The sequence below is a fragment of the Myotis daubentonii genome, chromosome 3 (assembly GCF_963259705.1).
Source record: "Myotis daubentonii chromosome 3, mMyoDau2.1, whole genome shotgun sequence".
In the NCBI taxonomy this organism is placed as follows: domain Eukaryota; kingdom Metazoa; phylum Chordata; class Mammalia; order Chiroptera; family Vespertilionidae; genus Myotis; species Myotis daubentonii.
This window is the reverse complement of record NC_081842.1, coordinates 185694685-185722475: the sequence shown is the minus strand read 5'-3', so window position 1 is coordinate 185722475 and position 27791 is coordinate 185694685. Positions and strand designations below refer to the sequence as shown.

The 27791-nt window shown below is 39.0% G+C and overlaps 1 protein-coding gene across 1 annotated transcript in view; it reads right to left on the bottom strand.

Moving 5' to 3' along the window:
* The window catches only part of LOC132229760 (uncharacterized), a 122081-nt gene extending 94552 nt beyond the window's left edge, over positions 1–27529 (bottom strand). The window contains exon 1 of the mRNA XM_059686230.1: positions 27232–27529. Within this exon, the coding sequence (XP_059542213.1) occupies positions 27232–27529 (298 nt within the window). The remainder of the gene's footprint in view (positions 1–27231) is intronic.
* Between the last annotated feature and the right edge of the window lie 262 nt (positions 27530–27791).

Genomic DNA, 27791 nt, shown 5'->3' with positions numbered 1-27791 from the left:
TTCATTCTGGAAGAATTCCCCAAAGTAGAGCCAACTAATACTATTTAATAATTATTAATTATTAAATAGTAATTAAATAGAATTCTATTTAATTCGCTTTTTAAATTTGAATTGGAGAATTGTTATTCACTCATTGTTTCCTCAGACAGGACTTCCATAACCATATATACTCTTTCTATATGAGCATATGCATATGGATAACACTTTTCTCAAAATCTTTTGTATTGTGGCATGCCGATTGCATTATTGCCCCCATTAATGGCCATCTATCCTATATAATAAAGAGGTAATATGCAAATTAACACTCACACCTCACAAGATGGCTGCCTACAACCAGGCCAGCAGGGGGATTAGTGAGGGACGACCAAACGACTGAACAACAGGCTGTGGGAGGTGACCAGGCTGGCAGGGGAGGGGCAGTTGGGGTGACCAGACCAGTGGGGGGCGGGGGCCAGTTGGGGGTGACCAGGCTGGCCGGGGGGCAGTTAGGGGCGACCAGGCTGGCAGGGGGAACAGTTGGGGGTGATTAGGCTGGCAGGGGGGGGCAGTGAGGGGCAACTAGGCTGACGGGGGGAGCATTTGGGGGTTACCAGGCTGGCGGGGGGGAGGGGGAGTTAGGGGCAAACAGGCTGACAGAGGGGGGCAGAGTTGGGGGTGACCTGGACAGCAGAGGGGCAGTTAGGAGTGATCAGGCCGGCACACAGAGGCTGTGAGGGTGATCAGGCCAGCAGGGGGGGGGGCAGTTAAGGGCGACTAGGCAGGCAGATGAGCGATTAGGAGCCAGCAGTGCAGGATTGTGAGAGGGATGTCCGACTGAGGTTTAGGCCCAATCCCCGGGATCGGGCCTAAACTGGCAATCATATATTCCCCCAAGGGGTCCTGATTGGAGAGGGTGCAGGCTGGGCTGAGGGGACGCCCCCACATGCACAAATTTCATGCACCAGGCCTTTAGTATATACATAAAGCTAATATACTAAGTGTCCCTACGACCGTCCAACCGGTCACTATGATGCACATTGACCACCAGGGGGCAGATGATCAACACAGGAGCTGCTATGACGCACATTGACCATTTACAAAGAAATGGCACCACGGATCTGGCACCAACAAAGCAACACTCAGATTTCCCAAGTGGGAAACAGGCCCCACCACCACCCCAGAGCAACATCCCACCAAATCGCAGCCAACGCTGCTGAGGCCCCTTGGCGCAAAATGCAGCCCACAGCCCAACACAACCCGGAAACAGTGGCTGTGGGCGCTGGGTAATGACATCAATAGCAACGCCCAACTTCCTCTCCCTAGCAACTAGCCTCCTTGGAGTTTCTTCAGCCCAGGAACACGACTTGCTTTATAGCCAGGTGCAAACATTTTACAATTTAACCAAATGTCTGTGAAGCGTTTTCCCGTGCCTCATCTCATTTGATCCTCACAGAAGTCCTGGAGTAGGTAGATAGGAGATTCAATAAAATCCTACTTTCTTTTCATTAGCCAGAAAACAAAGATTTAGAAAGTTTAGAAGCTTGACCCAACTGAAAAGAAGTCAGAAATGGTGGATCTTGAAAATGACTTCAGGTTTTCTCACTGAACAGAATATAGTCAAACACTGTTGCAGTTAAATATTTTACCCTTTGTTCTCCCTGCATGATCTACAATAATAATCTGCTTCATGTTGATATTTACTGCTGTGTTGCTAACAATTACTTGAAAGAGAAGTTGGGGTGCTGCACTGGGCTGGAAAAAGTTTAGCTAAATCAGAAAGCAGGTCTATTTAAGCAAATGTATTATTTATATATATGGCTAAGTTGACTCGCACACGCGTGATACATATAAAGCTCTTGCTGATGCCAATCGCACACATGTGTTTCAATCTGTCATTGTCAATCATGAATTTGGTTGACACTTCTATTATAGAGAAATGGCGAATAGCAATCGATATTAAAATATTTCTTCTAAAAAATAAAAAAATAAAAATATTTCTTCTAATTAATTTCCTTTCAATGTGCATGAATACATGCACCGGGCCACTAGTCTATAACATAAAAACCCCTTTTTTCATCAGAGGTATTTTTTCAAGAATCTTCTATCTTACTATTCTCACCTGAACTCATTAATTTTCTAGGCCTGCTGCTTAGTCATCAACTTCTGATTTTCCTTCACAATCCTCTGGGATTGGATCCACTTTTCTCTTTCTTCACATTGTCCTTAATTTTGCTGGTATATGTCCCCAAGTAACTTGCTGACATAGGAAGCCTCAGAGATACAAATTCTGACTTACTATATCTCTGAACATGACCTTAATCTACCCTTTCATTAACTGAAAGTTTGTCTGAAAAGAGAATGGCAAGTTGAAAATATTTTCTTCCAGAACCTCAAAGGCACTATTCCACTATTTTCTTGTCAAAGATGTATAAAAAGAATTTTATATCAGTGTTGTCTATAATGGACAAAACTAAAAACCTAAATGTCCATCAATAGGGGAAAATTAAATAAATTATGGTGTATCTATACTGTATTCAATCATAAAACATAATAATGTGAAAATATGAAAAGATTTTCATAATAAACAGCTGTGTTTTCTTAAAACTAGTTATAAAAGATTATACATACCTCATTTTAGGAGTCATAAATAAAATATACATTGTTTATACACGAACATACATACACATCAGATGCATGGATAAAGTATATATACCAAAATATTAATAGTAGTTATATTAAAGAAAATTTATTTACAGGTGGTTTTCTTTCATATTTTCTATATTATCTGAATTTTTAACATAATGTATGTGATGCATCCTAGATGATCAGTCTTTCTAAAACTGGCTTGTTTCACTTAAAATAATTACTCAAGGTTCATCCATGCTGTAGCATTGACATGACTCCCTTCCTTTGTAAGACTGAATAATATCCTATTGTATATATTCACCACATTTTGTTTATCCATTCATCCACTGAAAGACATTTGGGTTGATTTCACTTCTTGGCTATTTTGAATAATGCTGCTGTGAAGACAGACTTGAAAATATCCAAGATCCTGCTTTCAATTATTTTGCAAGTATAAATAGAAACTTTATAAACTGTTCTTCTCTTCACTAGCCTACCATATATACTGATACTCTCCATATCCTCTGTAAAACACTGTCTGATCCCATGATACATTAATTGCTCAAGGCTAACAGGCTGTTCTCAAGTGTGCCCTATGTTTCTCCTTTCAGATCAAGTTGTAACGTTTCTAAGAATTCAGTTTTATCTGTTACCAAGACTACTTATGTCAGTTGTACTTGTAATTGTAATTACTTTAATTAAATATTATATAAGCTACTTAGATGTTCTTTAATATCGTAGTTTTTAAAGAGAAAAGAATCTAAAAATAGTGAATGATAAGATATATTCAAGATTAAGTAGTTCCCCAAAACTACATAAAACTTAGGAAAATTAAAATTTACTAATACTTTAAACACCTACTTTGATAATATTTTTTCAATTATTTTGATATTTATAGAAATTGACAAAGAAAATACTTTTAAATGTTGCAGTATAACCACAGATCATTTATGGAACTTAGTTTTGCTGTATGCATATCGCCAGTACTCCCATTCCTTGAATCACAAGAATTATTCTAAAGCAAATGAATAGTAAATGAAATTCAAATACTTCTAAAATCATAAAAATTATACTACTAAATAGAGTCCTTGATGAAACTTTTACGTTAAACGTAAGTAGCCGAAACCGGTTTGGCTCAGTGTATGGAGCGTCGGCCTGTGGACTGAAGGGTCCCAGGTTTGATTCCGGTCAAGGGCATGTACCTGGGTTGCGGGCACATCCCCAGTGGGGGATGTGCAGGAGGCGGCTGATCAATGTTTCTGACTCTCTCTCTTCCTTCCTCTCTGTAAAAAATCAATAAAATATATTTTAAAAAATAAATTTATAAAAATAAATGTAAGTACATGTCAAATTTTGAATGAGCAATATTATGACTCTCAAAAAATCCTTTTTTACAACTTGATGAGAACATAAATCTCATTGTAAATAAATTACTAGGAATATATCAACAACAAGACTCTAATGCCATGTTCTACTGAAACTTGAAAGTCATATACTAACAATCAAAGGATTAGGGAGAAAATTCCTAAATCAGTCAACATCACACCATACTAAGCATTTATTTAGTGTAAAAGGATACATATAAGTAGCAAATACTGCTGAATAAATGAATAAATTATATATCACATTCTGTACTTCAGGGGATTTGTAAACTATCATAAACAACTCATGTGTTTATCATTAATGAGGGAAGTTATATTTAATGCATAAAATTTGGGGGGTACTCAAAATATTAAATAGTTGTTTTGTTTATTGCCCATACTCTACCAAAGAATTAAAACAAGAACACTGCAACTTTTAAAGCTAAAGAGAATCTGGTGATCATCTAAATAATTTATTAATCACAAATAAACAAACTAAAGATCATAGATAAACTAAAGACCACGGGTATGAAATAATCTGACCAAGTTAATATAATCTATCCTCTTGTTAAATCTGGTATGTTGAACACTGGTATTTATCACAGCTCCCTTCTGAAAACTTCACTAAAATGACATGAATGAAAAAATTAAAAATGATAAACCCAAAGTCGGGGGAGGGTGTGGGAGAGGAGGTGATGGCAATAAAATTTTGGAAGCTGAAAAGTTAACAGACAAATGGCAACTAAAAAGAGCAAAGAACTTAAAAGAACAATGGAAGCTCACATCTATGGTGGGAGTAGAGCAAAGCCCAGAACAGGCTGATTCTCACTATAAAAATGCAGAATCCCTCTGAAAATGGAAGTGCAGGTGAAGCTAAAAGCAGGGGGACTGGTTCATAAACTTACTCTTCAGAGCACCACCCTCACCCCCACACAGTCAGAAAACTGCCCTTCTCCCATTTTGGCAAAAGATCATTTAAGCTTTTTAAAACTTTAATACATTTGCCAGGGCATACTACACAACTCCCAAACCTCAGTAGTTTGGTACAATATTTTATTCTTATTCAGATGAGCAACTCTTTAGGGAAGCTATCCTCCACATGCTGGTCATTTCACCAGGCACACATCACATAACTGCCATGGTAGGAGTGAATCCCATACCAACAATTAAATGCTTCTGCTCCAAAGTGATTCACATCAACTCTACTTGCTTTTCATTAGCCAAAGCATATCACATGAACACATTTAACTTCAAAGATAGGAGGAGAACTAGAAATATTTGTGAGAAGTATTAATGCTTACTATAATTGGACTTTGGAATTAGACACCAGGTGATGCTAAAAGTGGGGAAACCTTATTGAAATTGGGAAGATTAAGTGAAAGTCTATCCACTAAATCGTAAGTTTCCTGGCCCCCTTCCCTCACCCACCAACAAGAATTCTTGCAGCCCAGCTCTTCTCTATTAGGCGGAAAATTAAAGTGTTCTTTTCTGGGAAAAACTACTTATCAAAGAGAATCTATGAATACTAACAGTATAAGGTCCCCAGAGAATGGCTCAGCCTAATCATCCTCCCTTCAGTCAAGTAAGTTTTACAAACACAAAAGTTTCAATCAGCTTTTCATTGTCTCACTTTTAAGTATGGGAGTACAGACAGAGATCACCTCCAGACATTATTGGGAAATCTCTAACACACAAAAAATAAATAAATAAAAGGGAGAAAGAAGAATACAGAGAAATAAAAACAACACAGTGAATTAAAGGTATGCTCATTATACATATAGGTGTCCCAAAAAAATGTATACACACTTTGAATGATTGTAAAGTCAGTGTTTATTAACACACAGTTCATTTTCAAATTTTAAAAGAATCTACAGAAATGAATAATTTGTTTTGTCAATGCCTGTTTTCAAACTGATCACCGTTCCAGTCCAGGCACTGCTGATAATGTGAAGCAATGGAATCACAAGCATCAAGAATCATTTCATTTAATATTTGTGCTCAATTCATCAACTGTTTCCGGTTTTGTACTATAAACTTTTATGTAGCCCCATAAAAAAGTCTAGTGGCACTTTAGGATAAATTTTCTTTGTTCAAAGATTAGTCTGGCTTCGCCCATTATTTCAAATCAGTTAAACCCAAAAAGGCGTGAAAATTGAGTGAGTTATCAGCTATTAAAGTGTGTATACATGTTTTGGGGGCACCCTGTATATACATATATTCATGCATGTATGTATAATGAGACCATCACAGCTATAACAGGATATTTCATAAATGAAACATCTAAATAAATGTTACCTAAAATCACTCATTCTATCTCTAAACCAGCATTTCTTGCCCGCCTAGAGTCCTCTGTGCTTAGAAAAGACATGTTATAGAAGCTAAAAGGAAATTATTAAAAGATAGAATAAGCAATAGAAAGGGCCTAAGAAACTTGGAGTTTAGCAATTAGGATGTAATTACTGACCTTAAAGAGTACATTTTCCTTACAGCAATAGGGGTGGAACTTGGATGGTGAGTTGAGGATGTGAAGTGATGAAAAAAAAATCACAAATACAGTAGTTCCCCCCTTGTACATGGTTTTGATTTCTATGGTTTCAGTTACCCACAGTCAACTGCAGTCTGAAAATACTAAATGGAAAATTCCAGAAATAAACACTAAGTAAGTTTTAAATTGTGCACTATCCTGAGTAGCATGATGAAATCTCACATGGTACCACTCCATCCAACCAGGATGTGAATCATCCCTTGGTCCAGTCTATCCATGCTGTATATACTATCCGCCCATTAGTCACTCAGTAGCCCTCTCAGTTACCAGATTAGTTATCAGCTATTTAAAGAAACAGAGACCGCATTAACATATGTTTTATCAGTATATTGATATAATTGTTCTATTTTATTATTCATTATTGTTGTTAATCTCTCACTGTGCTTCATTTATAAATTAAACTTTATCATAGGTATGTACATCTAGGAAAAACAGTATATACAAGATTCGGTACTATCTGCAGTTTCAGGCATCCACTGGGGATTTTAGAACATATCCCCTGTGGATAAAGGGGGACTACTGTATAAACTGTTTCAAAAGGCTTCGCTATGAAGCAACAGCTAAAGGGGATACTTGTTTGAGGAAAGAATTTGTGGTTCTACAGATGACAGGCACTTATAAGAATGCTTACATACCATGAGGAAGGAGCCAGTAGTAGATAGAGGTCTTTCAGCATACCCTTTAACAACTTATGGGTTTGCTGCTCAGCTTTTCATAAACACTTGCTTGCTTAAAGTATACTTATAGCTGTTTAGCTCTTTGAATGTAATGACCCTTGATTTTCAATACTACTTTGAATCATTTAATAAGAACAGTACCAATTATACCATATTTTATAACACTTTAAAATCAACCATGCTGTTGTTGATCCTCAGAAATACTATTTCTCTATTTACAGGTAAGTACCTGAGGTTTAAAGAGAAGAAAAAACTTTTCCCAAACTAGAAAGTAGCAAGGTTCTTAGGAAAAAAGGGGAGGGAGGGAGTCTAATTCCTCCTATTGTAATGCCTTTTAAATTATATCGTACTATTCCTTTATTAAGGATACTAGAGTCCCGATACATGAAATTCATGCAAGAGTAGGCCTTCCTTCCCCCAGCTGCTGGCACCAGATTCCCTCTGGCACCCAGAACTTGGGCTTCCCTCGCAGCCCCAGCTTCATCTAGAAGGTCATCTGGAAGGACGTCTGATCTAATTAGCACATTACACTTTTATTAATATAGATTCCAGCTACTATTACAGATCAGTATGATCCTGGGACAGATTAATTTTTTAAATTCTTTTTATCTAGATATAACATACATACAGAAAAGTACACAAATCATAAGTATGAAGGCCAATGTATTATCACAATGAACACACTTGCATAACAACTACCCACATCAGAAAACAGAACATTTTCAGAACCCCAGTCATCATACTGCTCCTTCCCAATCACTATCTCCTACTCCTCCCCAAAAATAAGTCCTGTTCTGACTTCTAACACTATAAAGTAACTTCTACTATTCCTGGACTTTATACTAATAAAATCATATGACATATATTATTTTGTATCAATTTTTTTCACATACTGCTGTGGTCCATTTATTCTCATGGCTATAGATTATTCAATTGTAATAATACATAATTTACCCAAGAATTCTACTGTTGATGAACATTTATCATTTTCAGCTATTACAAATAATATTGCTATCAACATTCTTGAATATGTCTTTTGGTGCACATACATAAACATTTGAGGGAAAGGCATATACCTAACTGTGTCACAGGGTGTACCTGCATTTGCCCAACTTAAATAGATGCTGCCAAAGTGCTTTTCCAAGTGGTTGTACAGTTTATACTACTACCAGCAGTGTATGAGAGTTTAGATAGGTCCAGATCTTGTGTGGCAGGCTCATTTTGAAAATGTTTTGCATCAGTTTGTCACATTTTTATTTAATACTAGTGACCCAGCACGCGAAATTGGTGAGACCGAGACCCACGGGAAATTGCGCGAGACCCGGGACCCCAGACCCCACCGAGCTGCGGGACTCCCCTCGTCCCACCCTGCCACGAGACCCAGAGTCAAGTCCCCGCCCACCCACACATGCCTCGCCACACAGGCAGCCTCCTGATGATAGGTCTTTGGTAGTTATGGCATTAGGGAAGCGGTTCTCAACCTGTGGGTCGCGACCCCTTTGGTGGTCCAACAACCCTTTCACAGGGGTCGCCTAAGACCATCCTGCATATCAGATATTTACATTACGATTCATAACAGTAGCAACATTACAGGTATGAAGTAGCAATGAAAATAATTTCATGGTTGGGTCACAACATGAGGAACTGTATTTAAAGGGCCAGAAAGTTGAGAACCACTGCATTAGGGCCACTGGATTTTTATAATATATATTACATTCCTTTAAAACCAAATATTTTGCTCATCTTTCTTCTTATTGAAGCCTAAAGTCCCAGAAATTTTTTACTAAACTTAATGAACTTACTTCTGAGATACCAATGCCCATAGTAAACAAAACAAAAAATACCTATATTCTTCTATATACTCTAAATACTAATATATCTCATACTGCCAGTTATCTGTTATTCCAAATTATAACCTTCCTTTTTCTTCTCATATCTCTTGGTAAGAAAATGTTTGTGTGATACCTGGAATGCCTATCTATTATCTATCCCCCAAAGTCTACAAAAGATTTGATGGGTTAGTCATTTATTCCTTTAGGAAACCACTTCCCTGCTGCTAAAGAAAATGATCTATGTACCCTAGGGGGAAAAACAGATTTATAAAACATATCAGCACATACTAACTATGACTGTCAAGTATATCACTTTGCAGTGCTTTGTTAGTACTCTATGCCAAGTCATTAGAGTAACACTAATTTTATCCACAAGTATCAAGAAGAGGCAGAAAAACAGTCTCAATCATAAGAGTTTTGAAATTACTTATGTCATTTTCTAAGAAATAAGCCAAAGAGCTTTGGTATTGTTAACACTTTTATATTAGCATTATGATAACAAGAGCTGAACTATCTAAAACAGTTCTTCCTAAAGACAAACCAATTCAACAGTTTTTAATAATTAGGTGGCCATGCTAACATATCTTTAGAGAAGAGATTCAAGCAATCTGTTATCAGTATTCAGAAAACAAATCAAATATATTTTTCAATGCTTCTAGAAAATGTGAGAAGCTATCTAAAATAGCAATGTAACAACAAATAAAATAATGGTAAGCATTTTTGTGTTTGGTATCATTCATCTAAAATATGCCATATGAAAGGGTGAGGGCTATGCCCTCCATCTTGCCCCGTACCCTCCATGTTGGGGCAGCCGCCATGTGCTCAGGAGAGTACCTTCTTCCCGGAAGCCCAGGCCCCTGCTGGCCACGCCTGGGATTTCTTTAAACTAACCAATGACAATCAAGGGACGTGCGCGCCATAGAGATGACCACATCCTGTGTAAGAAGACCCGACTGGCGCCTGACCAATCGGCAGGGCCCACAGTCAGCTCCCCTCCCCTTACTCCACCCCCTATTAAAACCCTGTTTTTCCCACGGTGGGGACACTCTGCTTCCGGTCGCTGCATTGGCCAGGAGGCGGAGCCGAGCTAGCTCAATAAAGGACCCTCTGCTTTTGCATCAGACTGGCCGGCTCCCTGGTGTGGTTTTCTTGGGGATCTTGAAATCTGGGCACAACACCATATACATATAATGTGTAAGGTAACCACAAATCCAAAAATGTTCATTGAGCTCATACCCTGTTCAAATACTGTACAGACACTATGAACTTGAAAGTCATCTAATTCCTCACAATAAAACTTTTTAAATGTTTTTAACAAATACTTATATTATATGTTTAGCACTATACTAAGTACTTTGCTAATATTAACTCAATCAGTTGTTAAATAATCATAGGTAAATAGTCAGAATTTGAACTCACACAATCTACCTCAATTTCATGCTCTTAACCACACAAATAACTGAAAATACATGTATAAGTATAATCAAAATAATTAACCTTTTTAATAATAAATTTGAGGTATAGTTAGCCTTTTAATCCTTTATTTCATGGAAGTAATTTTTGGGCATTTATTTAAGGTAATAAAAGTATATATGAAGACTCACAGGAAAGAAATATAGTCCTTTGCTATATGCATATTTAGCTTATTTAAAACAGTAAGTCACCAATTTTATATATTTAGAGAAAATGCAAAAAATATGTCTACCTTTAAACAATATTAAGCTTATTTTAAACAGTTTAGAACTATAAAACCCAGAGAAAATAAAAATAGCTTGAACTTGTTCTCTAATTACTCTTAAGAATGCAATTGGATCAAGTTTTTATCTACCCATTTATCTAGTCTTTTCTAAGCATACTATCTGAGAGTACCAAGAGGCAAGTTTCATTGTATCACTCTGAAGGGAAAGAGGAAATAATAGAACTGAAAGGCCATTTAGTCAATTTTCTCCTTGGGCATTTTTCCTGTTTCCCAGAACTTTGCAGAGCTACAATAGAGACAGGTCCTCACTAGCATAAACCTTTATCCTTCAATGATATAGAGCTTTTCTGGCAAAATGAAAATACGTTGATGTTACTATTTTGTTTTGGGTTTTATTTTAATTGAGATATAACTGGCCTTTAACATTGTATTAGTTTAGATGTTCAACAAAATGATTTGATATATGTGTATATACTGTGAAATGACTACCATAAGTTTAGTTAACATCCATCACCACACAAAGTTACAAAATATTTTTCCTTATGATGAGAACTTTTAAGATCTATTCTCTTGTAACTTTCAAATATATGACACAATACTGTTAACTATGCTCAATATGCTATACATTACATCACTTAATTTTTTACATAGAAAAGCTTGCCTGTATGATGCAAAAGAAAAAATGATCCAAGTCTTTGCTCTCCTGGTCTGATCGGATTTCCACTCATAATGGCTTTGCTTCCTCTGACTGGTTTCACTACTAAAATAAGTAGTTCTAAATCAAATACATCTAAGATCATCACACATTACCAGAACAACTCAAAGAACATCTAAGAAAAAACTTTGGTTCTACAGCTATAAAAATCACTTCAATCCTAGTTTTTTCTAAACTCAATCTCCGTTCTTAAAAGTACTTTAAAAGTAGGAGTAGTAACTGCAAGAGAATTAGTATTAGTACCAGTTATATTTTGTGCTATATACTTAAAAATGTTTCTTTGTCCAGAAAGACAGGGCATCACAATAGAGTAAGCTGTTAAATATCCAAATAACATCACAAAAAATGCCTTCATACCTTACATTCATATAGTGCTACACAATTGACAATAGAAATAAACTAGTACATGTACCATATATTCTAAGAAAAAAATGAGACTCAGAGTCCTTTCCATGTATTATGTATACCAAAGATCACACAACCTGACTGCTACCACTCAAATCCTCAACTAAGTCTAGTGTAAATGCAATGCCTCAGTTCCCAAGTAGGCTGAAAGAAATAATAGATGATGGTATATCTACATAAACTAATGGATTAATTTCTCAAAAAGCAGCACATGGTAGAGCTTTAAAAAAAGAGGAGGCAACATATGCTCATTTTAAATGTAAAGAAGGCTGATCTGCATCTTGATGGCCTGCCCAGGAAGAAAAGGCTCTGATGGCATATCACTATTAAAGTATGATCAGGACAGTCAGGAACAATGAGGGGACAAGCCCCAGACAGGTATGTCACATAGATAAGTAGTTTGCACAGCTTAACCTAGGCCTATACTGGTATTTATATCATCTTTTTAAATGTATTTTTCAGTTACTGCTGACATTGTTATTAGTTTCAGGTGTACAACATAGCAATGAGACATTTATATACCTTACAAACTTATTGCCCTGGTAAGTCTAGTATCCACCTGGCACCACACATAGTTATTACAATATTATTGACTATATTCCCTATGCTGTACTTTATATCCCCATGACAATTTTTATAACTGGCAATTTGTGCTTCCTACCCCCTTTCATCTTTTTCACCCAATTTCCCAACCCCTCCCATCTGGTAACCATCAATTTGTTCTCTGTATCTATGAGTTTGTTTCTGTTTTAATATTTATTTTTTAGATTCCACATGTAAGTGAAATCAAATAATATTTATCGCTTCCTTATTTCACTTAGCATAATACTCTCTAGGGCAGGGGTGAGCAAACTTTTTGACTCAAGGGCCACAATGGGTTCTTAAACTGGACCGGAGGGCCGGAACAAAAGCATGGATGGAGTGTTTGTGTGAACTAATATAAATTCAAAGTAAACATCATTACATAAAAGGGTACGGTCTTTTTTTTTTTTTAGTTTTATTCATTTCAAATGGGCCGGATCTGGCCCGCGGGCCGTAGTTTGCCCACAGCTGCTCTAGGGCCATCCATGTCACAAATGGCAAGATTTCATTCTTCTGCATGACTGAGTCATATTCCATTATACATATGCACCACATCTTCTTTATAAAAGCAACTTAGGTTGTTTTCATATCCTGGCTATTGTAAATAAGGCTGCTATGAACATAGGGGTGCATAAATGTTTTCAAATTAGTGTTCTAGATTTCTTTGGATAAATATCCAGAACTCTTTTTGACATCACTCGTAGCAATATTTTTTGTCTCCTCAGGCAAGGGAAACAAAAGAAAAAATAAACAAATGGACTACATTAAACTAAACAATTTTTGCCCAGTGAAGGAAACCATCAACAAAATGAAAAGACAACTTACTGACTGAGAGAAAATACTCACCAATGATAAATCTGATAAGGGGTAAATTATCCAAAATAAATAAAGAGCTCACATAACTTAATGCCAAAAAATTCAAACAATCAGCTTTAAAAATGGGCAGAGGACATGAACAGACAGTTCTCCAAAGAAGACAAATAGAAGGCCAACATATATATGAAAAGATGCTCAACATCACTAATCATCAGGGAGATGTAATTTAAAATCACAATGCGATATTCACCTCACACCTATAAGAATGGATACCGTCAATAAGTCAACAAACAAGTGGTGGACAGATGTGGAGAAAAGGGAACCCTCATGCACTACTGATAGGATTATAAATTGGTGCGGCTACTATGGAAAACAGTATGAAGGTTCCTCAAAAAAATAAAATAGAACTACCCTATGACCTAGCAATTCCATTTCTGGGCATTTATCTGAAGAATTCCCCTTTGTTTTAAATCAAGAGATGTTGCTTTGCTGATTTAAAAAGAAAAATCAAAAAGCTGAATGTCCATAACTTTGTTCTTTAAAAATAAGTTCATGGATGCCTTAGCTAGCTTGGCTCAGTAGATAGAACCTCAGGCTGTGCACCAAAGGGTCCCAGGTTCGAATTCCAGTCAAAGGCACGTACCTCGGTTGCAGGCTTCTCCTTGGCCTGGGCCCTGAGCAGGGCTCGCACAGGAGGCAGTCAATGGCTGTATCTCTCTCACATAGGTATTTCTCTCTATCTTTCCCACTCTCTTCCACTCTCTCTAAATATCAATGGAATCCTTAGGAGAGGATAAAAAAAATTTTTTTTAAAGAAAAATTCAGGGAGAAGGAAGATGGGGGCATAGATTCAGAATAACCACAATCCAGAACGGCTGGAAAGCTGGCTGAATGAAAGTCCTACAACTAGAGAAGTAAAGAAGAAAGCACACTGATACTGATAGGAGGTGCGGAGGCACAGAATGGGCTGGTCCAGTAGCCATGTGTGCTGCTTTTTTAATTAGGAGGGAGAACCTCTCTGCAGAGGCCACCCAGAAAGGGGTCCCAGCCCCACACCAGACCCCCTAGCCCAGGGTCCCAAAGCTGGGAAAAGAAGTGCCTATGGGCAGTAAGGATTACGGGCTGTAAAAACCAGTGCGGATTGGGGCTCAGTAACACAGAGGCTGCTGGAGACCCAGCTGTTCCTCTTAAAAGACCTGCACAACAAACTGAACTTACAAGGTCCCACTTCCTCTGAGCTCCAGCACCAGGGTGAGGCTCTTAAGGGGCACAGACACACATGATGAGGAACTGGATTGTCAGGCATCAGAGCAGGAATTCAAGGGCAGCTTTCTCCCAGATGGAGGTGCTCACAGAGATAATTGTGCCTATGCCAGGACTTCTCTAGTCACAGGGCTGACTGCCAGCCATTTCTGTTTGCTCTGTCCTGGTGATTCCCTAAGACTATGGCTCATCCAATTTACAGCCCCACCCAAGCTGTGTACATGGATGGCCTGTCCTTGCTCAGGCTAAAATTTCTCAAACTAACTGCAGCTGGGTCAGGGAGCCCCAAACATATCAATAAAAGGCCCAAGACCCAGCACCAGCACCAGCCTGCCTTGCTTCATAGCTTGGCCTCACCTGGGCACTCCCAAACCCAACACAAAGAAAAGGAATCTGAAAATCTCTCTGTAGCTCCAGTTGGGTGGCCCCAGGCAGTAGCTGACTCTGCACTTCCCTGGAGACCCAAGAGCCAGTGTACCCAGTGGTCACTGTCATTGTCAGATCATACCAAATTATAACTCTACACATCCATAAGCGAACACTCAAGAGGCAGACTCAGTGAGCACCAAAGCCCCACTGAAGCAAGTCCTGCTCCATAGGGGTATCTTCTGCACAGCAGCTCTCCCACTGTAATCATAACTGGTCTTCACACCCAATTGGCCTGTAGGTCACTTCCTCTCAGTGACACCGACAGCAATCAAGTCTCAATTGCAACAAGACTGTGCTCACAGCCCACAAAGGGGTGCACCTAGAGCTCCCAGCTCAGGTGACTGGGGAGGCTGAGCCACTGGGCCCTACACAAGACCACTCTATCAACTTAAGGAGACATAGCAGCTCTACCCAATACATAGAAACAGAGGGAAGCAGCCAAAATACAGAGACAAAGAAACATGTCACAAATGAAAGAAATGGAAGAAAGCAAACTACTGGATATAGAGTTCAAAACCATGTTTATAAGGTTACACAAGAATCTTCTAGAAACCTCCAAAAAAATGAAAAATGACCAGTCAGAAATTAAGCATATACTGACTGAAATAAAGAATAGCATACAGGGATTCAACAGCAGAGGATTCTGAGAATCAAATCAACAATTTGAAATATGAGGAAGCAAAAAACACCCAACCAGAAGAGCAAAAAGAAAAAAGAATCCAAAAATATGAAGATAGTGCAAGGAGCTTCTGGAACAACTTCAAGTGTACCAACATTTGAATTCTGTGGGTACCAGAACAAGAGAGTGAGCAAGACATTGAAAACCTACTTGAAGAAATAATGACAGAAAACTTTCCCTACCTGGTGACAGAAATAGACTTACAAGTCCAGGAAGCACAAAGAGTCCCAAACAAGAGGAACCCAAAGAGGACCACACCAAGACACATCATAATTAAAATGCCAAGGGCTAAAGACAAAGAGAGAATCTTAAGCAGGAAGAGAAAAGCAGTTAGTTAACTACAAGGGAATGCCCATACGACTATCAGCTGATTTCTCAACAGAAACTATGCAGACCAGAAGGGAGTGGCAAGAGATATTCAAAGTGATGAATAACAATCAAGAGTACAGGCAGTCCTCGGGTTACATCAGACTCGACATATGTCATTTCATGGTTACGTCGCCATATCCCACTTATTTATAAAAAAAAAATTCATCATTTCAAATTACGTACATATGTGCTTTATGTTTTTTATTATTTATATACCACAAATAAAGGTCAGGAATTGTTATCTTTCTTTTAAATTTTTGTTTACTGTTTCATTTCATTACTGCTGTGTATGTGCTCCATGTGAGTGACATAGGTGCTTATGTAGGGGGTTTCCAACTTATGGTAAAAATTGCGTTATGTCGCACTGTAGGAACGGATCTCCAATGTAATCTGAAGACCTATTGTACTCTATCCAGCAAAGCTATCATTTAGAATTGAAGGTCAGATAAAGAGCTTCACAGACAAGAAAAAGCTAAAGGAGTTCATCACCACCAAACCAGTATTATATGAAATGTTAAAGGGTATTCTTTAAGAAGAGGAAGAAGAAAAAAGATCAAAAATATAAATGACAAAATGGCAACAAATACATACCTATAAACAACTGAGTCTAAAAATCAAAATAAACAAGAAATCTAATGAACAGAATAAACTGGTGAATAAAATAGAATTAGAGGCATGGAAATGGAACAGACTGATGATTATCAGAGGGAAGGGGGGAGTGGAAGAGCGGGAAGAGATTATACAAAGATCTTATAAGCATATATGCATTACCTATGGACTTAGACCAGTGGTCAGCAAACTGTGGCTCGGAATAACTGCCCCCCCCCCCTGCTGGCCTGATCACCCTCACAGCCTCTGCGTGCCGGCCTGATCACTCCTAACTGCCCCTCTGCTGGCCAGGTCGCCCCCAACTCTGCCCCCACATTCAAGGGGCCAAAGAGCTGCATGTGGCTCGCGAGCCACAGTTTGCCAACCACTGACCTAGACAATAGGGTGGCAAAGGCCTGGGGTGGGGCAAGAACTGTGTGGAGGGGGAAATGGGGGGGGGGAGAAAAGAGGGATATCTGCAATAATCTCAACAATAAAGATTTTTTTTATAAAGTAGTTGCAAAATAGTCATGGAGAAGTAAAGTTCAGCATAGGGAATATAGTTAATAATAGAGTAATAATTATATATGGTGCCAGGTAGATACTGGAAATAATGGGGGAACACTTTATAAAGTATACTAGTGTCCCAGTGCACGAAATTTGTGCACATTAAAAGGGAATTAATTAGAGGAAATATTTTAATATTGCTATTTGCCCTATCTCTATAATAGAAGTGTCAGAGACAAAAGAAAATTAGTAAAATGTATATGAAAATCTTCCTCCTATCAGAGTCTGGGACATGCCGCGGGACCCAGAGTCAAGTCCCCGCCTACCCACATGCACCTCAAAATTGCGCAAGACCCAGACCTGGCCGGCCCCACCCCCAGTGGGCGAGATTCAGACCCAGCCGGCCACACCCATGTCAAGCCCCACCAGGCGGGGGGCACAGCCTCAGGACCCTGTCAAGCCCTGCCGGGTGAGGGGGGTGCAGCCTCAGGGTCCCCATCAAGCCCCACTGGGTGGGGAGCACACCCTCAGGTCCCCCGTCAAGCCCCACTGGGCCAGGAGCATGGCTTCAGGTCCCCCAGCCTGGCACCGGGGCGGGGGGATGTGGCCTCAGGCCCTCGGTCAAGCCCCGCTAGGCAGGGGCACAGCCTCAGGTCCCCCACCCTGGCCCGGTGCCACGCAGCTTCAGGTCCCTGCTGATTGCTTGTTATAGCTCATTACGTGAACCCTGCCTCTGCTGTGGGCGCAGCCATCTTGTGACGGCATGATGGAGTGAGGGTCAATTTTCATATTACCTCTTTATTATATAGAATGATTGTCTAACCAATATGCTGTATACCTGAAACTAATATAAAATAATATTGAATGTAAACTGTAATTAAAAAATAAAAATTTTCGCCAAAGCCGGTTTGGCTCAGTGGCTAGAGCGTTGGCCTGCGGACTGAAAGGTCCCGGGTTCGATTCCGGTCAAGGGTATGTACCTGGGTTGCGGGCACATCCCCAGTGGGGGATGTGCAGGAGGCGACTGATCGATGGTTCTCTTTCATCGATGTTTCTGACTATCTCTCTCCTTTCCTCTCTGTGAAAAATCAATAAAATATATTTAAAAAATAACAATAAAAAAAATTTAAAAAAATAAAAATTTTTAAAAAGAGAAAAAAAGAAGCTCATTCTTAGCCAGTTTTGCTCGGTGAATAGAGCGTCTGCCTGCTGACCAAAGGATCCTGGGTTCGATTCCAGTCAAGGGCATGTACCTCAGTTTCAGGCTCCTCCCCAGCCTGGGCCCTGGTAGGGACTCATGCAGGAGGCAATCAATTGATGTGTTTCTCTCACATTGATATTTCTCTCTGTCTTGCCCTCTCTCTCCCACTCTCTCTAAAAGTCAATGGAAAAATATCCTCAGGTGAAGATTAAAAATAAAATAAAATAAAATAAAAAATAAGAAGTTCAAATATAAAATACTAATCAGTTCTATTATTCTGAAATGTTCCAGAAAGCCCCAAAATATTATCACTTCACAGTTATCTCCTCACAGAAGCCACAGACCTTACAGTAGTTGAATAATATAAGTACAAGAGAGCATCTTAAAAACTCAGGCACTTTTTAATTCTTTCCTGGTGATTATGCCTTCAATAATATAATTTTCTATTTCTTTCTTTCCTAAAAGAGTAATTGCATGATATACTTAGAGCAATGGTTCTCAACCTTCTGGCCCTTTAAATACAGTTCCTCATGTTGTGACCCAACCATAAAGTTATTTTCGTTGCTACTTCATAACTGTAATGTTGCTACTGTTATGAATTGTAATGTAAATATCTGATATGCAGGATGGTCTTAGGTGACCCCTGTGAAAGGGTCGTTCAACCACCAAAGGGGTCATGACCCACAGGTTGAGAACCGCTGACTTAGAGAGTGAGGAGGTGGGGGGGAATTAGAAATCATGTTAAATCTCTTACTTCTAAATATACTGTACTTATAAACTTGTAATGAAAATGTGCAAAATTAGAAAAGCTGTACACAAAATAATTTGAATATATGTAAGAATTTGATAAGTATGGTTCAAATAAAGCTTAAACAGTTTGAAATATTTATTTTCTTTATTTAAATGCCACATAATTATTTACATTTTTATGACTAATTAAAACTTTATAAAACTTGCTTTATAAAGATAGCATCAGAATTAAGAAATTTGGTGATTCCCATCCATGATTGCTTTATTTTCATCAGAAGCAGTTTTCTTAGATTTAGAAAACCAATATGAATAAAAATGGATTTTAAGCCCTTATTTATCATTTTTAAAACTCTGAGGTATTTAAAAGTCAAACTTGATTTTTAGGAAATTCCAGATACATAAGTATATTTTAAATTATATTTCCTAGACTATTTCTTCTCTTTGACATTAAATATTTATAATACTCAAGATAGCTGGCAGTAGTAAGCAGCACATCCACTTTAGACCTGAAATACTTAAGAACCAGAGATTTCTATTGGCCTACCAAACAGATAATACCCATGTAATAAAAAGAGAGAAAATGTTTTTTTAAAAAAATGGAAGGCAGAAGGAACCAAAGACCTAGGATTTATTCTGTCGGCCAATCTTTTCTACTTAACCAAAGCAATGAAAGGACAAAGTCTAGAGCAGAAAAATAAATCCAGAAAACTAGAGATTAAAAGTTTACAGACTTTACTAATTTCTAGTTTCTTTTAAATAGAGAATGGATGGATACATAAAAAGATAAAGAGCTTGAAAAAATTAAAATCATCAATATAAGAACATTTACCTTGCTAGAGCAGAAGCAATATTAATATTCTGACAATACTTAACCCTCTTTTTGAAAGCTTATTTTATTTAAACTTCTAAAGTCTCAAAGTATGTACAGTGGGGCCTTGACTTACAAGTTTAATTCGTTCCGAGACCGAGCTCGTTAAGGAGCTCATTAACTCAAATTACTCTATCAACTCAATGCAAAAAATCGGCCGAGAGACAGCTGGTATCTCAAAAAACTCCTTAGTCGGGACACTCGTAAGTCAAGGCCCCACTGTATTGTTCAAAGCAGATACTGACAGTATAAGGATGCTTTCTCTAATAAGAAAATTCATTCTCACAATTTTAAGTGCAGGGGTAGTGTTTTCAAGGATGGTTGGCAATGTTTTTTTAATTGCTCATTTTAAATTGTTGACAGTATTACAGATGTCTCACATTCCCTACCCCTGCCTCCCTCCACCCTGCACCTGATGCTCTAGGCCTTCACCACATTATTGTCTGTGTCTATGGGCTATGCATACATGAATATATATTCACTGGAGGCCCGATGCATGAAAATTCATGCACTGGAAGGGGAGTCCCTCAGCCCGGCCTGCCCCCTCTCACAATCCAGGAGCCCTCAGGGGCGGGAGGAAACCCAGCAATCAGGGGAAGGCAACGCCCCCATCACACCTTTGCTACTGCCACTGCCAGCAGCCCAAGCCTCAGCCGGCTCTAGTTGCCTAGCCTCGGGCACCGCCATCCTGTGGTGTGGGCACCGCCATCCTTCAGGGCGGGACAGTCAATTAGCATATTCCCTCCTTATTGGCTGTGGGTGCCACCATCTTTTCGACGGTGTGAGGGTCAATTAGCATATTCCCTATTTATTAGATAGGATTGGTTGATCTCTTCCCATCCTTCCACCCTTCCCATCCTCCTCCCCTCTGAGATCTCTCAGTCTGTTCCATAGATCCATGCCTCTGGTCCTATTTTGTTCCTCATTTTATTTTGTTCTTCAGATTACACTTACAAGTGTGATTGTGTGATATTTGTCTTTCTCTGCCTGGTTTATTTTGCTTAGCATAATAATCTCCTGATCCATCCATGTTGTTGCAAAGAAAAGATTTCCTTCTTTTATACAGTCACATAGTATTCCATTGTGTAAATGTACCACAACTCTTTGATCCACTCATCTACTGATGGGCACTTGGACTGTTTCCAGATCTTAGCTATTGTAAATAGAACATAGGGGTACATATCTTCTTTCTGATTGGTGTTTCCAGATTCTTAGGATGTATACCCAGAAGGGGGATCACTGGGCCAAAGGCAGTTCGATTTTTAATTTGAGGAAATTCCATGCTATTTTCCACAGTGGCTGCACCCGTCTGAATTCCCACCAACAGTGCACATCCTTTCCAGCACTTGTGGTGAGCATGAGGTGATATACCCTCCTGGTTTTAACCTGCATCTCTCTGATGAGTAGTGACACTGAGCATCTTTTCATATCTATTGGCCATCAGAATGTCCTCTTTGGAGAAGTGTCTATTTAGATCCTTTGCCCATTTTTTAATTGGGCTGGCTTCTCAGTGTTGTTTTATTAGTTCTTCCTTATATATTTTGAAAATTATATTTTGAAAATTAACCCCTTATCAGATGTATTATTAGCAAATATGTTCTCTCATGCAGTGGGTTGCCTTTTCATTTTGTTGATGGGTGTGTGTTTTGTTGTTGTTGTTTTGTTTTGTTTTATTTTGCTGTGTAAAAGTGTTTTAATGTGGTGTAGTCCCATTTGTTTGAAAGTACAGATGTACAAATAGTAAAGAAAAATTTCTCACTCATTCTCTCCTTGCTTGAGAAGATAGTCTGGTTCACTAATTAATTAAAACACTCATTGTCTGAGGACATAACACTTCAGATTTTTAAAAAATATATGCAAAACCTCGATTTCTACTGAGATCCTTAATTGAAAAAATTTAGCTAATTAAAAAAATTACTGATCTAGTCACAAAACACAAATCTCCCAGTGACAGAAAAGATATAATCAGTGTGACACAATTTAAAATTAGTCCTAACTCTGAAAATGTTGATGTAAAACAAAGGAAAATATCTCTTTCTTAGGACCTTATTAAATAAGCTTCTAGAAATTAATAAAAAGAGTAACTTAGATCATAATTCCCTCCTCAAAATATAGGGGAAATCTGTTTTTACAAAGTTGAATCTTAGACTACTTTAACATTAAATTAAAAGACCCAGTGGCCTCAGAGAAAAGAACAAATATTATCCAACCCCTTTATTAAACCACTTGATTCTTCATCCAGTTCTATAATAAGAGTGACGCTGAGCTTCATATCAAGACCCCACAACACTGATATACCTAAACAGAGATAAGGCCTTTCAGTCTTTTATAGGAAAGTTCAAAACATTTTCAATCATTTTTATCAGGCTGCAAACATTTTACTAGCATCTCTCATAATCATTGCTGTTCTTGTGGTGGTACACTGGTAATGACATTAGTAAAATAGAAAGTTGGAATAATACTGCTTTGGATAATACTTCCAGTTTTAATTAAAAGTATTGTAAGTTCTTAATGTATTTATGACATTAGGACACAAGTCCCACCCATGCACATTTATAAAGTTGCTTTCCCTCAGTACCTGGGTTAGCTACATGATCAGAGAGGCTCTTTAAACATATATGAAGCTGCATGTCTCAGGGAATAGAAGGTATTAATTAATCCAGTGAGTTAGAATTTCTACTCTATCATGTAAATTATGTAGACCCTCAGAACCCTACTGAGTAGAGATTTAGTATCATCACCATTTTAAAGATGAATAAAACTGAGGCTCAGAGAAGCACAGTAAGTGATAAAGTTGGAATTTTAAATCTTATCTGTTTAATTCCAAAACCCATGTCACATTTACTGTGTCATGTTTCCTAACGAGACAGACACTTCCAAATGAAGTTTTAAATGAGCTTATTCCATCACCAATTCACCAATTCTGTTTGTATTGTATTCAATTTAGGATATTTTGTTTTGTAAAATATCAAAATTTTCTCCATATTCCCCTTCATTTGCGTCAACATCCTCAGCTTCCAATATCCTGAATTCAAATATTTAAATCATAAAAATATATAGATAAAAAATGTTTCATTCATTTGGCCACAAATAGTTATCAAATGCCTACTATGCAGCAAGCATATGTTAACTGCTATTTTTGTCTCTACTACCTATTACTAATTTACTCCATGAGTATCTAGAGATGTCTAAAATGAGAAACTTCATTAACCCCATGATTAGAGTAATTAGAAACAAATGAGCACTTACCATATTAATACATTTGTCTTCCTCTACGTAAGAATATTGGTGTTATTTTAAGTTCTACAGTGTGCCATCCCCTCCTATCATTAATGAGATTTTATACCCAGAAAATAAAGCCAGGAGGCAGAGTAGAGTAGTCCTATTAGTATGGAAGTTAGAGCCAGGTGGGTTATTATTGGTTGTGAAATCTTAGTTACACCACTTAATCTTTCTGAACCCTAATTTTCTCAGATGTAAAGCTTCAATAATTACATCCCCTTGCAAGAATTTTGTGAGATAATACAAGATATATATAAAGAGCCTGAAAGAAACAAATGGCAAAATATTGGCTTACTGAAATAACTAACTTTAATTTAAATCACTATATTACCTGATTATTTCATTAACTATAAGGTTTCTTTTTTTAAGAGTCAAGTTGTTGGACAGGGAGAAAAATTCTGACATTCATGTCCTTGTTTTAAAGTACAATATTTAAAAGAAGAAACTTTCTTTTCTCAATCTGACCTTTCTATAGAGCTATCTATATGCATGACCAAAAAAGTTTGTGTCCGTGTACTCCTTCAATAAATCTTTAAAATACACTTTATATAAGACATGTCCCATGAACACAATTCAGACAATTCTACATTCTCCAGAACTTGATGTCTACCTTTCTTCTGATAGCAAATCAATTATATCAATGAAGAAAAATCAAAAAGAAGAATGTCTAATATTGCTTTATGTTTAAAGCTTGCTTTTATATGTAAAGTATATATAATACATTTGAATTATTTTATATTCAAGCTTCAGTGGAACGAGGGAAAATATTTATTAGGCTCTTCAGATATATTATCTCTATTATTACAACTATCCTACAAATATCATCTCCATTTTACAGAGGAAGAAACTGACCAGAATATTTGAATCCAAGGTCAACATCTAGTAAGTCACAGAAACAGAATTTAAATAAGGATCTGAGCCATATTTCTTTCTACTTCTCCTTTGCTAATATATGCTTAGCTTAGAATATTTCCTGTACAGCAGGAATTTTCATCGTGGCTATTATTTCTTCAGTATGTTGTATATTTTAATACAAATAGAAAGCCAAATAATAAATCTAGATAATGCTAAAATAGCCAAAAAACTACCATCTTACTAATTATTTGCAGATCTTAGGCAAGTTGCTTAACTTCTCTGTGCCAAAACTTCTTCACATATTTATTAAATAGAGATACTACCTTAGAAAGTAGTTATAATGCTGAAGTATATTAAGACATATGCACTTAGTACAATGTCTGGCACATAATAAACACTCCATAAATGTTAGCTATTGCTAATTAGATTTTAAAAATCACCTGAAAGACATATTTTGTATCAGATTACTTCAGCCAGCAATAGCTGGACACCTAATCCAAAATCAGTCAATCCTACACTGGCTTATCATCTATGACATGACCTGATGGGAAAAGATGATGTGTGTCAATCAGATTCTCTCTCTTGGGAATCTGAATTAAGACACAAAGATTGAGCCAGTTAATAGTAATTCAGAAGATAAATGGTTGGTGCCTTGATCAATTGAGGTTACCAATAATGCTAAATCTATTGTTCCAGTCATCCTTTCAATACCACTTGGCAGCATTCAATCTGTTGAGTAGGCCATTTATCTTGAAACATTTGTTTGATTGCCCTCTATCTCTCTGGTTATACATTCTCAGTATCTATGGAAGGCACTAAAATAATGCAGCTACTGAACATTTCATCCTAGGCCTCTTCTCACCACACTCTTTACTCTCCCTCATGGGAATTTCACCCACACTGTGAGTTCAGTAATTATTTCTATGCCAGCTCAGACTTTTCATGTTCATTCAACTGCCTTGCCAAACTCTCCACTTATTTGGATATCTCAAAGATAACTCATACTCCATATGTCCAGAACCAATCTCATGATCTTCCCTCTCAAACCTATACCAGGTTCCTTCCAGGGCTCCCTATCTCCATAATGGCACCACCAACTATCCAGCGACACAAATTAGAAAATTAGAAGTATGCCTGATACTTCCTTCTTCATCATCTCCATTTTTCATGAAGTCCTATTAATTTTCTCTCTTCAACATTTCTTAATTCCTTCTCTCCATCTCCACTGCTACCTTCTAACAATTCTCCCTATGTCCACTCTTGTATCTTCTGTGCTCTCCACACTAAAGCCAGAGTTTTATTTATTTTTTTTCTAATCATGTCATGCTCCCACTTGAAAGCTGTCTATGGCTTCCTATTATTCCTAGGATTTTTTTTATCAAAATTTATATCATAGCTTGTAAGACCCTGCAAGATCTGCTTCAGCTTACCTCTTTTCTCCTCCTACTGCCCTATGTCCTCTTAGTTCCTTAAATACAGCACATCATGTTTCCTCCAACCTTAGGGTCTTTGCACATGGTTTTCCTCTCCTGGCCCACTCTTTGCCATTCTCTTTACTCAATCATGATTATAGCTTGGCTAAAATGCCATTTCTTCAGAGAAAGCTTCTTAAACCTCTAGACAATATCAGATCATTTAGTTATTCATTTAACAATACTTATTAATAACCTACTCTATACCAGGTACAGTTTTGGACATGTGGGATTGATAAAAACAACAAAGACGCTTGACTTCATGGATCTTACATTCTGGTGGAAGAAGACAGGCAATGAATAATAAAAATAATAAGTACATTAAATAATATATTTGAAGGCAGTAATTCTATGGGAGGGTTAGAGGAAGAACAAGATAACAAAATTACAAGCAGGGAGTTTCCAGTGCCTAACTTGTTTCCTGGCACAGAGTTAGCACTCAATAACTATTTGTTGAGTAAACGAATGAAGGAATAAGCATGTTCAAGTTATGAGAGAACTTGAACTATGAATTGAGTAGAGGAACTACTTTTTGGAAGAAACAAAGATGGCACAAAAGAAAGAGAAACCATGCAGGTCTTGGGAGATAATGGTCGCTTGAACCATTCTTGATAGTTTCATAGTTTCTAGAATCTAGTTCCAATCACTGAATGGTCTTACCAAAACCACCACCTTTCTCCCCAACCCCCAAGGACTGGATAATTCGAGTGGGTCACTCTTGTAACCAAAATACCTAATCAGGACACAGATACAAGATCTTGTATACCACTTCTATCACCCACCACCACTCACATCCCCCAAACCACTGCTTTTCTACACACACCCAGGTATCGCTTGTATTGAGGCTCCAGTTCTTCCGTTCCCCACCCATCTGAGGGACAAAGTCCTTCTCACACACACAGGACTGTAAAAATCCTTGCTGTCTTCTATGATCCTGTAAGACTTGGGTCACTCTCTCTCCAAGCACAGGCATGTCTACAAGGGGGTCGCCTCAGGAATACGATCCTGGATCTCTCCTCCTGTGGGTTTTCTTGCCTCTTAAAGACTATCTTCCACCCAGAGATCTGTGGATAGGCTCCCCTTGGATTCTGCATGACCTTCAAGCTCACTGACCCCATACACACTCACACTCCGGCTCCAGCCTCCTTGGGCAGGGTTCTGAAGGACTGGGGCTCTTGTCCTTTTATGTTCCCACGTGAGTATACTTTTCTCTGTGACCAGGGGCGACCCTAAGGCACTAGACTTCCTCAAAACACAAATACCCGGTGTATATCCCCTTCCATGGCACTGCTGGATATTAAGTAACACTCTTCTTAAATACACCTGCCTTCCTCAGAATCGGAGCCACTCTCCCCAGACCGTGCCCTTTAGGGAGCCCCCACATTTTCCCACGGGATTGTGTATATCCTCTCCAGGACACAGCCTACCCCTATGATGAGCCCCCATCAGTCCCGTGTCCTCCCTGGGGTCCCAGCCCTTTCTAGGTCCGTGTTCACTCAGGGGTGTGCACACTCCTCCATACACCCCTGCGCCACCGGGACCCCGAGGTCCCCGCCGGCTGCTCCAGGGGTAGGCACCTCCCTTGACCCCTGACCCCGAGGTCATAGCCCCATTGCGCAAACACACGGCGGCGCCTCCTCCGCAGCAGGGCCACACACAAGCCCCCTGTCCCCTCAGGCCCGGGACTGAGGCGCAGCCTCGGCGCTTCCCCTGGCCGAACGCCCCCACAGACCTGCCTCAAGCGCCGTCTGGCTCCGCTCCGCCATTTTTTGGTGTCCCTCCGCCTCTGAGCCCACCCGAAAATCGCGGGGCAGCGGGGAGCGGGCGATAGGATCTGCGGGCCAAAGGGAGCTTGCCCAGGAAGACGCGGCGCGACGGTTGCCAGGGCAACGGGCGTCCGACTGGAGGGTGACGGGCGCGTGGCGAGGCGGGAGGGGGGACGAGGGGGGGGACGGGGCACTGGTAGGGGAACGGCAGGGCGGGAGGAAGCGGCGCTCATCCGAGGCCCCGCCCCCTCGGGGCCCGGGCATCCTGGGGGCTGGGACTCAGCGGCTCTTCTTCCCAGTAGCCACGCGTCTTGGTTACTGGGCATGCTCCGCCCTCTGGGGCGCGGGGACCTGATGTGCTGGGATGGCCTTCTAGGGGTCCTCTGGCTGACCACAGAGCTGGGTGGGCTGGCTTTTCTCCAGGTGTTACTCAACTTTGGGAGCTTGGGAGCGGCTTCTTGATTCCCCAGCGCTTTTCCACCTGACCCACCCACCGTGTGCCTGGCCTGGTGGAGGTGCTGGGTAA